The 16,669-nt window shown below is 35.7% G+C and overlaps 1 protein-coding gene across 6 annotated transcripts in view; it reads right to left on the bottom strand.

The window, feature by feature from the left end:
• Positions 1–16,669, bottom strand: part of LOC138320551 (ubiquitin carboxyl-terminal hydrolase 1-like) — a 29,900-nt gene that overhangs the window by 9,105 nt on the left and 4,126 nt on the right. For 2 of the 6 annotated variants that reach the window (XM_069263589.1, XM_069263593.1), the window contains exons 1-5: positions 16,477–16,596; positions 14,323–14,503; positions 12,797–12,906; positions 12,204–12,343; positions 4,948–5,010 (exon numbers count right to left, since the gene is read on the bottom strand). In XM_069263589.1, the coding sequence (XP_069119690.1) occupies positions 4,948–5,010; positions 12,204–12,343; positions 12,797–12,906; positions 14,323–14,462 (453 nt within the window). In that variant the 5' untranslated portion in view covers positions 14,463–14,503; positions 16,477–16,596. The other 4 variants (XM_069263590.1, XM_069263591.1, XM_069263592.1 and 1 more) reach the window with 4 other exon arrangements.

Below are 16,669 nucleotides of genomic sequence, written 5' to 3'. Positions count from 1 at the left end.
ACCTAAATATTACTGGTATTACAATGAACTTGTCACTTCTACTATATAAACTACCAAGGTAAAGTGAAATGTATGAGAGTATAACTGACACCCAAAACCTGACCATTATGACGTCACTAATGTTGATGTGGTGACGTCAACTGATCACCATCAAAATGGCTGCTCCATCTCATTGATTAAATTGTTGTTGATAAACTGTTTTACCCGTCTAGCTTAAATAATGTTAAAGCAGAAACCCCAAAATGAGTTGATAATGTAAACATAAACATCAAATTATCTTCGTATGGCATCTATGATTTATACAGATACCAGAGCTTTGCAGACAATCTTCATAATGTGCTGCAGACAATCATCTCATAATGCGCTAGCGCCACGTGCATTATGAAATAGCGCATTATGAAGATTGTCTGCAAAGCTCTGGCATCTATATAGACCATAAATGCCATAGGGAGATAATTTAATGCTTAATAATCCACCTGTTGAAAAAGTTCAGTGAAGTTCTGTCTTAGATTGTGATATATTTTATATCAGATTTTACATTTCATACTTTCATGACTAATTTTTTTTCCTGAAGACAAATGCTGAATCATTCTATGACTGTACATAATTTACTTTATAATTATTGCATATTAATCTTTCATTTTATTTCACTCTTCCTAAATACATTTTTAAACATTGACATTTAAAGATGCACACATAGAAAACAAAAAAGCTTTTAACCCTTACTGTAATATTATTTGAATTGCAATAGAGTGTTATCTCCCCTTACCTTAATTGTTATCTCCCTTTAACTTAAGTAAATGTTATCTTCCTTTACCTTATGTAAGTGTTATCTCCCCTTACCTTATAATGTAAGTTTTATATCCCCTTACCTTATGCAAATGTTATCTCCTCTTACCTTAAGTTAGTGTTATCTCCCCTTACCTTATGTAAGGGTTATCTCCCCTTACCTTATGTAAGTGTTATCTCCCTTTACCTTATGTAAGTGTTATCTCCCCTTACCTTATAATGTAAGTGTTATCTCCCCTTACCTTATGCAAATGTTATCTCCTCTTACCTTAAGTTAGTGTTATCTCCCCTTACCTTATGTAAGGGTTATCTCCCTTTACCTTATGTAAGTGTTATCCTCCCTTACCTTATGTAAGTGTTATCTCCCCTTACCTTATGTAAGTGTTATCTCCCCTTACCTTATGTAAGTGTTATCTCCCCTTACATTATGTAAGTGTTATCTCCCCTTACCTTATGTAAGTGTTATCTCCCCTTACCTTATGTAAGTGTTATCTCCCCTTACCTTATGTAAGTGTTATCTCCCCTTACCTTATGTAAGTGTTATCTCCCCTTACATTATGTAAGTGTTATCTCCCCTTACCTTATGTAAGTGTTATTCCTTCCCTTACCTACTTACTTAAGTGTTATCTCCCCTTACCTTATGTAAGTGTTATCTCCCCTTACCTTATGTAAGTGTTATCTCCCCTTACCTGATGTAAGTGTTATCTCCCTTAACTTATGTAAGTGTTATCTCCCCTTACATTATGTAAGTGTTATCTCCCCTTACCTTATGTAAGTGTTATCTCCCCTTACCTTATGTAAGTGTTATCTCCCCTTACCTTATGTAAGTGTTATCTCCCCTTACCTTATGTAAGTGTTATTTAGGTATCTCCCCTTACCTTATGTAAGTGTTATCTCCCCTTACCTTATGTAAGTGTTATCTCCCCTTACCTGATGCAAGTGTTATCTCCTTTTACCTTATGTAAGTGTTATCTCCCCTTACCTTATGTAAGTGTTATCTCCCCTTACCTTATGTAAGTGTTATCTCCCCTTACCTTATGTAAGTGTTATCTCCCCTTACCTTATGTAAGTGTTATCTCCCCTTACCTTATGTAAGTGTTATCTCCCCTTACCTTATGTAAGTGTTATCTCCCCTTACCTTATGTAAGTGTTATCTCCCCTTACCTTATGTAAGTGTTATCTCCCCTTACCTTATGTAAGTGTTATCTCCCCTTACCTTATGTAAGTGTTATCTCCCCTTACCTTATGTAAGTGTTATCTCCTTACCTTATGTAAGTGTTATCTCCCCTTACCTTATATGTAAGTGTTATCTCCCCTTACCTTATGTAAGTGTTATCTTCCCTTACCTTACCTTATAAGTGTTATCTCCCCTTACCTTATGTAAGTGTTATCTCCCCTTACCTTATGTAAGTGTTATCTCCCCTTACCTTATGTAAGTGTTATCTCCCCTTACCTTATGTAAGTGTTATCTCCCCTTACCTTATGTAAGTGTTATCTCCCCTTACCTTATGTAAGTGTTATCTTCCCTTACCTAACTTAAGTGTTATCTCCCCTTACCTTATGTAAGTGTTATCTCCCCTTACCTTATGTAAGTGTTATCTTCCCTTACCTTATGTAAGTGTTATCTCCCCTTACCTTATGTAAGTGTTATCTCCCCTTACCTTATGTAAGTGTTATCTTCCCTTACCTAACTTAAGTGTTATCTCCCCTTACCTTATGTAAGTGTTATCTCCCCTTACCTTATGTAAGTGTTATCTTCCCTTACCTAACTTAAGTGTTATCTCCCCTTACCTTATATGCAAGTGTTATCTCCTTTTACCTTATGTAAGTGTTATCTTCCCTTACCTTATGTAAGTGTTATCTCCCCTTACCTTATGTAAGTGTTATCTTCCCTTACCTAACTTAAGTGTTATCTCCCCTTACCTTATGTAAGTGTTATCTCCCCTTACCTTATGTAAGTGTTATCTTCCCTTACCTAACTTAAGTGTTATCTCCCCTTACCTTATGTAAGTGTTATCTCCCCTTACCTTATGTAAGTGTTATCTTCCCTTACCTTATGTAAGTGTTATCTTCCCTTACCTAACTTAAGTGTTATCTCCCCTTACCTTATGTAAGTGTTATCTCCCCTTACCTTATGTAAGTGTTATCTTCCCTTACCTAATGCAAGTGTTATCTCCCCTTACCTTATGTAAGTGTTATCTCCCCTTACCTTATGTAAGTGTTATCTCCCCTTACCTTATGTAAGTGTTATCTCCCCTTACCTTATGTAAGTGTTATCTCCCCTTACCTTATGTAAGTGTTATCTCCCCTTACCTTATGTAAGTGTTATCTCCCCTTACCTTATGTAAGTGTTATCTCCCCTTACCTTATGTAAGTGTTATCTGCCCTTACCTTATGTAAGTGTTATCTCCCCTTACATTATGTAAGTGTTATCTCCCCTTACCTTATGTAAGTGTTATCTCCCCTTACCTTATGTAAGTGTTATCTCCCCTTACCTTATGTAAGTGTTATCTCCCCTTACCTTATGTAAGTGTTATCTCCCCTTACCTTATGTAAGTGTTATCTCCCCTTACCTTATGTAAGTGTTATCTCCCCCCTTACCTTATGTAAGTGTTATCTCCCCTTACCTTATGTAAGTGTTATCTCCCCTTACCTTATGTAAGTGTTATCTCCCTTTACCTTATGTAAGTGTTATCTCCCCTTACCTTATGTAAGTGTTATCTCCCCTTACCTTATGTAAGTGTTATCTCCCCTTACCTTATGTAAGTGTTATCTCCCCTTACCTTATGTAAGTGTTATCTCCCCTTACCTTATGTAAGTGTTATCTCCCCTTACCTTATGTAAGTGTTTTTTCCCCCCTTACCTTATGTAAGTGTTATCTCCCCTTACCTTATGTAAGTGTTATCTCCCCTTACCTTATGTAAGTGTTATCTCCCCTTACCTTATGTAAGTGTTATCTCCCCTTACCTTATGTAAGTGTTATCTCCCCTTACCTTATGTAAGTGTTATCTCCCCTTACCTTATGTAAGTGTTATCTCCCCTTACCTTATGTAAGTGTTATCTTCCCTTACCTCCCCTTACCTTATGTAAGTGTTATCTCCCCTTACCTTATGTAAGTGTTATCTCCCCTTACCTTATGTAAGTGTTATCTCCCCTTACCTTATGTAAGTGTTATCTCCCCTTACCTAATGTAAGTGTTATCTCCCCTTACCTTATGTAAGTGTTATCTCCCCTTACCTTATGTAAGTGTTATCTCCCCTTACCTTATGTAAGTGTTATCTCCCCTTACCTTATTAAGTGTTATCTCCCCTTACCTTATGTAAGTGTTATTTATCTCCCCTTACCTTATTAATGTATGTTATCTCCCCTTACCTTATGTAAGTGTTATCTTCCCTTACCTAACTTAAGTGTTATCTCCCCTTACCTTATGTAAGTGTTATCTTCCCTTACCTTATGTAAGTGTTATCTTCCCTTACCTAACTTAAGTGTTATCTCCCCTTACCTTATGTAAGTGTTATCTTCCCTTACCTAACTTAAGTGTTATCTCCCCTTACCTTATGTAAGTGTTATCTCCCCTTACCTTATGTAAGTGTTATCTTCCCTTACCTTATGTAAGTGTTATCTCCCCTTACCTTAGGTAAGTGTTATCTCCCCTTACCTTATGTAAGTGTTATCTCCCTTATCTCCCCTTACCTTATGTAAGTGTTATCTCCCCTTACCTTATGTAAGTGTTATCTTCCCTTACCTAACTTAAGTGTTATCTCCCCTTACCTTATGTAAGTGTTATCTCCCCTTACCTTATGTAAGTGTTATCTTCCCTTACCTAACTTAAGTGTTATCTCCCCTTACCTTATGTAAGTGTTATCTCCCTTACCTTATGTAAGTGTTATCTTCCTTACCTATTAAGTGTTATCTCCCCTTACCTTATGTAAGTGTTATCTTCCTTACCTATGTAAGTGTTATCTTCCCTCTTACCTTACCTTATGTAGTGTTATCTCCCTTACCTATGTAAGTGTATCTTCCCTTACCTTATGTAAGTGTTATCTTCCCTTTCCTAACTTAAGTGTTATCTCCCCTTACCTAACTTAAGTGTTATCTCCCCTTACCTTATGTAAGTGTTATCTTCCCTTACCTAACTAAAGTGTTATCTCCCCTTACCTTATGTAAGTATTTCATCATGTCACACGTCTGGGACTGAGATAAATCACTTGACAGGTCTTCCTGTAACAAAACAGTTAGAACATAACAAAAAATTAAAGACTACTAATAATTTACACCTAAAAGATAGTTTCTTTTCCTAGCAAAGAAGAAAAATAAATACTGAAAGTCTCTTTTTAATTTACCAGAACACCCACCTCCTTTCAAAAAAAATATGGGTTCACCTATCATGCAGATGTCTTGTTCAGTAGCTCTTTTCCCTATCTAAGCTTTGTTCTGTTTTTGGAAAGACAGGTTCTCACTTTATAACTGTCATTCTTTATTTATGTTAATCTGATCAACAATGGCAGTGGTTTCAGAGCTTCAGATGAACAGTGCGCCCACACCAATCATGCATAGTTTTTGAAAATGAAGCACAATATTCCTTCTGCATGCGCCAATCGGCACAATGCGAATATAAGCTAAAACGAAAGTAACTGCAGTCCGCAAGTTTGTGCCCATTCCGTAAAATCATGTAACCGGAGTTGGCACACTGACTTGTAAGATCGATCCTGAAGGAATGTTAGCATGTATAAAATTTGTCACAGAATCGTTGAGTTATGACATAGAATTTGAAAAATCTAGTGTGTTAATTATTCTTAGACATGGAGACAGAAATTAGAATGGCTGTTATTGTTTTAAATTTGTTTTGACAAGTGACGACCTGTCGCCGCAATTATATGGGTCAGTGCAGAGAGTTTGATTCTGTTTCTAATGCAGCATTTAAGTGGCTCATTACATGAGTGTTGAATGAAAAGAGTTCATGCACAAAACAAAAATGATATTTAACCAACATAACAGTATTACAGTATCAGAATTAAAGTATAGAGTTTCCGTGTAACAGTATATGGAAGGGAATTGTAGCCGACTGGACCAGGGGCCCTAACATGTGTAATAATCCATGTTGATGTTCAGTATGCAATTGAAGTTACTGAAAAATAGATATGCATTATGGGTAAATTGAATAGTTTGACAGAAAATAAAACAACAAACTGCAATTGATAAAATAAATCTGTATAAATTTCCAAACCTTATCAAATGAGGAGCTCTTGTGTATAAATTTCCAAACCTTATCTAATAAGCTGCTCTTGTGTATAAATTTCCAAACCTTATCTAATAAGCTGCTCTTGTGTATAAATTTCCAAACCTTATCAAATAAGCTGCTCTTGTGTATAAATTTCCAAACCTTATCCAATAAGCTGCTCTTGTGTATAAATTTCCAAACCTTATCAAATAAGCTGCTCTTGTGTATAAATTTCCAAACCTTATCTAATAAGCTGCTCTTGTGTATAAATTTACAAACCTTATCAAATAAGCAGCTCTTGTGTAAATTTCCAAACCTTATCAAATAAGCTGCCCTTGTGTATAAATTTACAAACCTTATCTAATAAGCTGCTCTTGTGTATACATTTCCAAACCTTATCCAATAAGCTGCTCTTGTGTATAAATTTCCAAACCTTATCCAATAAGCTGCTCTTGTGTATAAATTTCCAAACCTTATCAAATAGGCTGCTCTTGTGTATAAATTTCCAAACCTTATCAAATAAGCTGCTCTTGTGTATAAATTTCCAAACCTTATCAAATAAGCTGCTCTTGTGTATAAATTTCCAAACCTTATCCAATAAGCTGCTCTTGCTATTGCAACACAGACACAGCAGATTGTAAAAGATCATTTATTTCAGTGTCAAAAATTACGTTACAACATCAAAAAGAGCAAGTGTTTCGGCAGAGACCTGTGACAGATTGATGCTTGTGTATCAGTGGATGTGAGCTAAGATAGAAAAGACGGGCCATTTTTTCTACTAAAATATAAACAGAATAAAAACAAGTCAAATCGGATGCAAATTCTTTTTTATTTATTCATTAACATACAAAGTAACATGAGTATACAATCACAAAAAAAGCTGGCCCATGGTTGTGAAAAATGACGCCTCTTTTTGGCTCGGATGGACCCGATGACCCATGCTCATGCAAAACCATCTGAAGCTCTGTGGTTTTCACATGTGAATTTTCTCCACCAATGGGAAACAGGTATAGTATAATTAACTTTTAAATAAAAACTTACATACACTATACAGGTTCATTAAAATGCATTCTTGTGAAGTTGTAAGGCTTAACTGATAATTTGAAGTTAATTCCTTGTTTTTGTAGTATGCTTTTATATATTCGAATAACCAGAGTATTCGAAGAGGCAGAGATGGCATTTTGCACCTCCGTTTGACAACCTCCCCCCCCCCCCAGATACATGTGAACAGGCAAAAAAAAATACGAAAATTATTTACACTTGAAAAGAACAAGTAATTATTTTCGAAGGTTGTAAATTGTAAATCAATTTTAATTGTTTAATAACAAAAAATATTCCAATAATAGATTTTTGTTTATGTTAGATCGACATGTGAATCTTTTAGAAAAAGCTAGACGGTTGATGTGAAATGCAATTTAACTAAACATGATTGAATTTGTGTCTGCAAATATCTACATATCAATTCTGAACATAAAACAAATTTAGGTACATTTGCCTGGTAGAATGAGTTACCATCGTGATTAAACTTCAAAGTGGCGATCAACTGGCAGTGTTGTTTTGACAAATGTGTATGAATTCGAAAATGGCGGCGGCTGATGAAGCCATATGTATGCTGGACCTAAATGTGTTTTGAAAATTCTTCCTGTATTGTTGATCGATGCGGCGAAATAGCTTGATAATATTTCAGAACTAGAAATATGTCTGTTAGACATTAAGTGCTCGCTAACTACTTCCTAAAACCTTAATTTCCAGAACAATATGGTAAAATGAGTTACCATCGTGATTAAACTTCAAAGTGGCGATCAACTGGCAGCATAAGGCTTCTGCAGAGTATGAAATCATCCTCGGCAACAGGTGTACATGTACATACGTAGCACTATCGCTCACTATCATTGGGAGATGGTTTATGTCCTTGATGTATTGTAAAAAATAATTTCCTTTAAATTACGTCATCAGAACTACAAATGTGAAATTACTTTGAACTTAATTGTGTTCTTTGTTACATAGAAGTTTCTTTGTTATCTTATTGATATTGATACAAAAGACTTGTTTTGCTGTTCAAAATTGTCGTCCGCTACAGCACTGTCAAGTGTCTGTGCACGTGGTGACTTACCTGTGTCATGCCTGAATGCCTTTCTGGGTACTTTAGATCTAGAGCTCAGGCACCCTGACCCCTTCACTGGGGTTAGTAAGCGATAGTACAACTTATATATATACCTGGTACCTAGGATGATATGTAATAAATTAAATATAATCTGCTGAGTAACACTAAATGTTTTTGGCCGGAACTAAAAGTTATCTGTTTCATCACTTTCTTTTATTGACTATACATATATATAGGTACATAAACCTGATTCGCATTGTATTGTTCTGGAGGTTTCCAAAGTCGATCAGATGCTTAAAATATCGCGACCGATGCAAGAGTTTGTATGATACGCCGCTTGAAGTTTACACAATATGAATGTGTTTAGCACTGTTTAATGTCACTGTTGTTAATTTACAGAAGAACAACGCTGATAGATATCTCTTATTTTTGAAAGGTAGGTGTCACTAAATCACGGCAAAATCTATTAAACAGTATAAGACAGTGACTTCCGGTATCACGTGCACAGTTGGAGCCTGCGCATAGTGGATGTACACAGACTCCACACCAGACAAGGAAAACAATACGGCGAGAGTACGCTTGCCATAAAAATAATGCATATTCAAGTAGCAATGAAACAACGTAGCAAGTAGGCTGATCCTTTGTATCCATATTACATACGAAACTTGCCGTAGTCATCGCACGCCGATTTTGCAAGCTTTCCATTGCACGCCGATTTTGCAAGCTTTTATATCTCTTTCAACGAGACGCTTGATACGCACATGTCTGTCATAGTCAACAAGAGGCGGTTGTTGTAAGGAAGCATGGTTTCTCCAACCGATCGCGAACTAAGGTATGTTACGTTAATAAATAAACATATTTTTAAGTGCAAATGCTTTAATTAGATGTTTGAGTCAGTGATTATACTAAAATAATGAGCTAACGCTGCTGATGTAAATCGTATCAGCGTCGAATACCTTTGCAGATTCATGCATAAAATAACAAGCCATACGATAACGTTAATCTGTCATCATGAGGATTTCTAGTAAAAGCAAAGTATCTTGAAACATATATTGGCAAATTTCGCTAAAAATATATTGCTATACTGAGAAATATTCAATTTTATTTTTAGAATTTCCAAGATATTTTATTCGAATAACCTGAGTTCATGTAAAAAGTTTATGCAAAGACACAGAGTTAAAAAACAAAGATAAAGAAGGAAAAAATTGGGACCCCAGAATTTTACAGGAATAACCAAAATATTTGAATAACCGTTATTCGATACCTGTACCTGAACTGATCATGAACAGATATGAGTCATGTTATTTATATTCCATCCTGCATGTGTGCTGCTAAAGACCACAACCATCACATCTGCTGATATTGAGAATCAGCTCTTTACAACTTGTCTTACATATGATTCTATAGAAGCTGTGTCCTGTTTCTGCCACTGCGATACTGAGAATCAGCACTTTACTTATACCTTACATGTAATTCTTTAGAAGCTGTGTCCAGTGTCTGCCACTGCGATACTGAGAATCAGCACTTTACTTATACCTTACATGCAATTCTTTAGAAGCTGTGTCCTGTTTCTGCCACTGTGATACTGAGAGTCAGCTCTATACAACTTACATGTGATTCTTTAGAAGCTGTGTCCAGTGTCTGCCACTGTGATACTGAGAATCAGCTCTATACAACTTACATGTGATTCTTTAGAAGCTGTGTCCTGTTTCTGCCACTGTGATACTGAGAATCAGCACTTTACTTATACCTTACATGTGATTCTTTAGAAGCTGTGTCCTGTTTCTGCCACTGTGATACTGAGAATCAGCTCTATACAACTTACATGTGATTCGTTAGAAGCTGTGTCCTGTTTCTGCCACTGTGATACTGAGAATCAGCACTTTACTTATACCTTACATGTAATTCTTTAGAAGCTGTGTCCTGTTTCTGCCATTGTGATACTGAGAATCAGCACTTTACTTATACCTTACATGTAATTCTTTAGAAGCTGTGTCCTGTTTCTGCCATTGTGATACTGAGAATCAGCACTTTACTTATACCTTACATGTAATTCTTTAGAAGCTGTGTCCTGTTTCTGCCATTGTGATACTGAGAATCAGCACTTTACAACTTACATGTGATTCGTTAGAAGCTGTGTCTTGTTTCTGCCATTGTGATACTGAGAATCAGCTCTATACAACTTACATGTGATTCTTTAGAAGCTGTGTCTTGTTTCGGCCACTGTGATACTGAGAATCAGCTCTATACAACTTACATGTGATTCTTTAGAAGCCGTGTCCTGTTTCTGCCACTGTGATACTGAGAATCAGCTCTATACAACTTACATGTGATTCTTTAGAAGCTGTGTCCAGTGTCTGCCACTGTGATACTGAGAGTCAGCACTTTACAACCTACATGTGATTCTTTAGAAGTTGTGTCCTGTTTCTGCCACTGTGATACTGAGAATCAGCTCTATACAACTTACATGTGATTCGTTAGAAGCTGTGTCCAGTGTCTGCCACTGCGATACTGAGAATCAGCACTTTACTTATACCTTACATGTAATTCTTTAGAAGCTGTGTCCTGTTTCTGCCATTGTGATACTGAGAATCAGCTCTATACAACTTACATGTGATTCGTTAGAAGCCGTGTCCTGTTTCTGCCACTGTGATACTGAGAATCAGCTCTATACAACTTACATGTGATTCGTTAGAAGCTGTGTCCAGTGTCTGCCACTGCGATACTGAGAATCAGCACTTTACTTATACCTTACATGTAATTCTTTAGAAGCTGTGTCCTGTTTCTGCCATTGTGATACTGAGAATCAGCTCTATACAACTTACATGTGATTCGTTAGAAGCCGTGTCCTGTTTCTGCCACTGTGATACTGAGAATCAGCTCTATACAACTTACATGTGATTCTTTAGAAGCTGTGTCCAGTGTCTGCCACTGCGATACTGAGAATCAGCTCTATACAACTTACATGTGATTCGTTAGAAGCTGTGTCCAGTGTCTGCCACTGCGATACTGAGAATCAGCACTTTACTTATACCTTACATGTAATTCTTTAGAAGCTGTGTCCTGTTTCTGCCACTGTGATACTGAGAATCAGCTCTATACAACTTACATGTGATTCGTTAGAAGCTGCGTCTTGTTTCTGCCATTGTGATACTGAGAATCAGCTCTATACAACTTACATGTGATTCGTTAGAAGCCGTGTCCTGTTTCTGCCACTGTGATACTGAGAATCAGCTCTATACAACTTACATGTGATTCGTTAGAAGCTGCGTCTTGTTTCTGCCACTGTGATACTGAGAATCAGCTCTATACAACTTACATGTGATTCTTTAGAAGCTGTGTCTTGTTTCTGCCACTGTGATACTGAGAATCAGCTCTATACAACTTACATGTGATTCGTTAGAAGCCGTGTCTTGTTTCTGCCACTGTGATACTGAGAATCAGCTCTATACAACTTACATGTGATTCTTTAGAAGCCGTGTCCTGTTTCCGCCACTGTGATACTGAGAATCAGCTCTATACAACCTACATGTGATTCTTTAGAAGCCGTGTCCAGTGTCTGCCACTGTGATACTGAGAATCAGCTCTATACAACTTACATGTGATTCGTTAGAAGCTGTGTCCAGTTTCTGCCACTGTGATACTGAGAATCAGCTCTATACAACTTACATGTGATTCTTTAGAAGCTGTGTCCAGTTTCTGCCACTGTGATACTGAGAATCAGCACTTTACAACCTACATGTGATTCTTTAGAAGCTGTGTCTTGTTTCTGCCACTGTGATACTGAGAATCAGCACTTTACAACCTACATGTGATTCTTTAGAAGCTGTGTCCTGTTTCTGCCACTGTGATACTGAGAATCAGCTCTATACAACTTACATGTGTTTCTTTAGAAGCTGTGTCCTGTTTCTGCCATTGTGATACTGAGAATCAGCTCTATACAACTTACATGTGATTCGTTAGAAGCTGCGTCTTGTTTCTGCCACTGTGATACTGAGAATCAGCTCTATACAACTTACATGTGATTCGTTAGAAGCTGCGTCTTGTTTCGGCCATTGTGATACTGAGAATCAGCTCTATACAACTTACATGTGATTCTTTAGAAGCTGTGTCCTGTTTCTGCCACTTCTCCACCAGCACAATTTCACTATACAACTCATCCAGGCCATCCAGAAAGCCGGGTGTAAACCTCAAAATCTGTAGCACACTGTTCAGGAAACATGTATTCCCTGTAATAAAATTATAAAAGCATGAATTAGGCAACTTATGAAACTAGCGAGGGACCAAATACTCCTTCAAGGCAAACTCTGGTAAAGGATATCAACATCTATTTTTTAATATATATCTGTATTAAACAAGACATAAATAGTCCCATTTTCATATGAGATCAAATCAGACTACATCAGGGATATGGGATTCACCGGGTATGTTGGTACACTATATCATTTTGACCCCATTTCATGGTGATAATGGAAAAAGTAACAATCATTATTTCAGTAAAATATTTGCATCCATATAGTGTTCCATGGGTATCAAACTTTTACCAATAAAATTAATTAATAATATCGAAGTGATATGATGAAATTGAGATTTTATTCTTATTTGCAGGTAAATTGTGAGAATTTATTATGTCATATATAATACATTATTCCATCTCTTTAGAATTAGGTTGATCATTTTACCTAAATTTTCGAGAGAGCTGACAGCAGGAACAGTGTTTTCTTCAGAATGATCAGCCGACTCATCATTCATAGAAATTTCTTGAACTTCTTTGCTTTCACTGGAAACTTCCCTGTAAGGAGAAATCCTTTTCTAAAACACTAGCTTTCCAATTAAAAACTTAACTAATTTATTTTAATCAAATTATTATTATTATTTATAAACCTTAAATTATTTTCTTGAAAATAATTTTTTTCTTTATTTTACTTGCAAATTGCTTCATCACTAGTTTTTATAATGTAAAATCAGACATGCATGTACTTCATTAATATAACAGGGCAGCGGAAAAACTTTGAAATGTAATCGTCCGTCGGACAAGTGCTTCATCAAAATCTACTCGTCCGAATGACATTTTCACTTGTCCACAATATTTGTCAGATAAATAAGTATATGTGACTGTATATATAAGTCTACAGCCGTTTCAGATAAACAGTATTCGACCCAATAAGTGCCCATGTCCCTATTAGCGCCCCTCCCCCTTTTTGAGGCCTCAATTTCAATTGCCCAGGCATAAATAAGGACCAAAACTACATAAAACTGTATAAATTTGCAATAATTTTGACTTATTAGCACCTTTTCATTTTTATCAATTTTTTAAGCGCCCTGGGCGCTTATTGGGTCGAATACGGTATCCATTTAATTGTCAGAATTGTATTCGTGCCGATTCAGGATAACATAACTAACAGACAGTTTTACAAGAAGACCGACAAAAACATTTAATTCCAAAATGATTTTGTATGCAAGTGTTATAAAAAAGATATCTTTTTAAAGGGTCAATATCTTAACTTACTTTCCAATGTAGTAGGTATATCATATTTAACTCCATTAGCTTCTTGTAAGATTTTTTTGAGGCGAACGTCTCAAAAAAATAAAGCAAATTTTGCTATGACATCTTGTTATTCAAAACACCTCTAGACTCTTGATTACGATATCAATAAAACTCAGATTTATTCATGTTACAATTCTGTACACTTGCATGCGCATTGAAAACGAAAGTAAGGGGATTTCCAAGAATGATGCAGAAAGCGAAAGCTTATCATTGCTTCGTCGTATTTTTATGAAACCGATACCAATGTCAGACCATATATAAATTCATCGAAAAACATTATAATTAATAAGGTGTAGGTCGTAGTCAGTGTCAGCATTTTTACTCGTCCGACGGACAAGCGTGATGTCAACATTCACTCATCCGATGGCCAAATCACTCGTCTAGACGAGCGGAAGAGTACATTTCCTCACCCCTGTATAAAAACAAAACCATTCACATGGTGTATGTGTAATAATTCCTTCTTCATTACACTTGCTTGTTATAACTATATATAAAAAAATAGGTTATTCAACATTAACTTAATTCTGTGATTCAATTTTTAAATGAATTCAGTATTAATTTATTTTGAGGCAATTATGTTAAGTTATAGATTTTTGCATGCATTCATGAAAGCTAATGATTCCAAATTGGTTTTCTTTAATTAAAATTCTGATAAATTACTTTATTTCCTTTTGATTTTCATCTTTTTTATCCGAGTCGACCACTTTATCTTTTTGTGATGGTCCTGTCTTTGGAAATCTCAGTGACAGTCGAGGCCTTTTCTTCAGTGGTCCAGGGGATTCAGCATCAGCAATTACCATCTTGTAGGGTATATGTAGATTGATCTGCGCTCAGGAACTTCCTTTCATCACAAAAATGAAATTATAATTAGTCTACCTTTAGATTTTTCAAAGCATTGTTTCACCTATATGCATAGAAATAGATGCATATTACATGACATGTACATACACATCCATGTTTTTATGTCATGACAATATTGATTGACATCCTCTTCTAGGTGTTCATGTTTATGTGCAGCATGTGGGATAAAATATAAGAGTGAACGTGATGCACAACTTATAAATAAAGTATGTGTAATAACAGGAGTTTGACGTTCTGTCAATAATGTATAGTTAACATATTTAAAAAAAAATATCCCTATATACCTATATAGGGGTATTTTTTATATATGTTTACTATATATTATTGACATAACGTCAAACTCCTGTGGTGTAATGATTCATGGGGCATCATATTGCATTGAATTAATCAATAATTCAATAACGTGATCGCTAGTGAACCTGTCTTAATCAAATGTATGGATATAAGCGAATATATGTACGCCTGTTAACAACGAAACTTTCTCATAAAAGCACTAAACAACTGATCAATGCATGCAAGTTTTTCTTTGTAACGTTACGCATACCTTATCATTGTGATACATGGATGTGTATGTACATGTCATGTAATATGCATCTATTTCTATGCATATAGGTGAAACAATGCTTTGAAAAATCTAAAGGTTTCTAACATTGTGGTCAGAAACTTGGCAAATCAACTTTAACACGGAAAAATGTAAATCTATCCATTTTGGCTACAACAATACGCAACAAAGTTACAATATGACTAATGGAGATGAACAAATAACTGAAATCAAACAACAAACAAAGGAAGAAAAAGACCTAGGAGTTATTTTTGATAAGGACCTTAAATTTAACAAGCATATATCTGAGAGTATATCCAAAGCTAATAGATTGATTGGTATCATCAGAAGAAGTTTTGATTATTTAGATAAGGACATGTTCACAATCCTGTACAAATCACTCATTAGGCCTCATGTGGAATATTCGAGCTGTGTTTGGAACCCATTATATAAAAAGGATATTATTCGGATTGAAAACGTGCAACGCAGGGCAACAAAACTTGTCAAGACCATGAAAAATTTGACCTACAGTGAACGGCTCAGAAGTTTAGGAATACCAACATTACAATATCGGCGAAAGAGGAATGATATGGTACAAACATATCGAATTATAAAGGACATTGACAGAGTCGATAAAAATGATATGTTTTATGTGGAAGATCGAACAGGAACCAGAGGAAACAGTTACAAGCTTAGGAAAAAAAGATGCCATTTGAATTGTAGAAAAAATTGTTTTTCCAATAGAGTGGTGCATGATTGGAATACATTACCTAACAAAGTGGTGGAATCAAAAGTCTTAAATAGTTTCAAAAGCAGTTTGAATGACCACTGGAAGAACATGGAGCTGAAATTCCATCCTAATTGTTATTAGTCAACTACAACTGGATCAACATAATCTATAACAAGAACAAAAGAACTTCTAGAGATTTAGTGGGGTTACCTCGCTAATCTTGATTTACGAATTACGACTATATCATTATATAGTGATGTGAGGATTTAGTAGGGTTATCTTGCTAATTCTTACAAAAGAAAGATCTGACCTGAATATGAGGTTTTCTAAGGAATGGATTTGTATGCCATATAAATATAAACATAATAGGAAGGAAATGAACGGACTACAAAGGATAGACTTTTTTATCATTTTATTGTTTTTAACAACTCTCTCTTTGCATGCGCAAACCAGAAAGTGAATAATGAACATTTATTAAGGACAGTCATATTAGCTTGAAGCTATCATCAAGACTGGAAAAACAGTGCGAATACCTACTGTAGTGCGCGCCAAATTTCCTTATAGGCCTAGTCAACACACGGACAGGCAGTGGAAAATCGTGTTATAACACAGTATACAATTATCTCAATCAATGAAAGAGATAGTAAGTATACTACTTGAGTTATTTATAGCATATACATACTCATTTTATCCATGGAAAAGCTGTTTCAAAAAAAAGAAATAGAGGAAGTGGATGAAGGTCCCTAATCCAAACCACCCGGGGAAATATGCAAAGCTGGCATGTTGTGCTTTAGTTTCGTAAATAATAATGAGATAAATCAAATTGATAAAACAACTTGTTTAAATTTTTTGGAGTAACTCACACTTCTACTAAT

The sequence above is a fragment of the Argopecten irradians genome, chromosome 4 (assembly GCF_041381155.1).
Source record: "Argopecten irradians isolate NY chromosome 4, Ai_NY, whole genome shotgun sequence".
Taxonomy (NCBI): Eukaryota; Metazoa; Mollusca; class Bivalvia; order Pectinida; family Pectinidae; genus Argopecten; species Argopecten irradians.
This window is presented reverse-complemented; position numbering and strand designations above follow the sequence as displayed.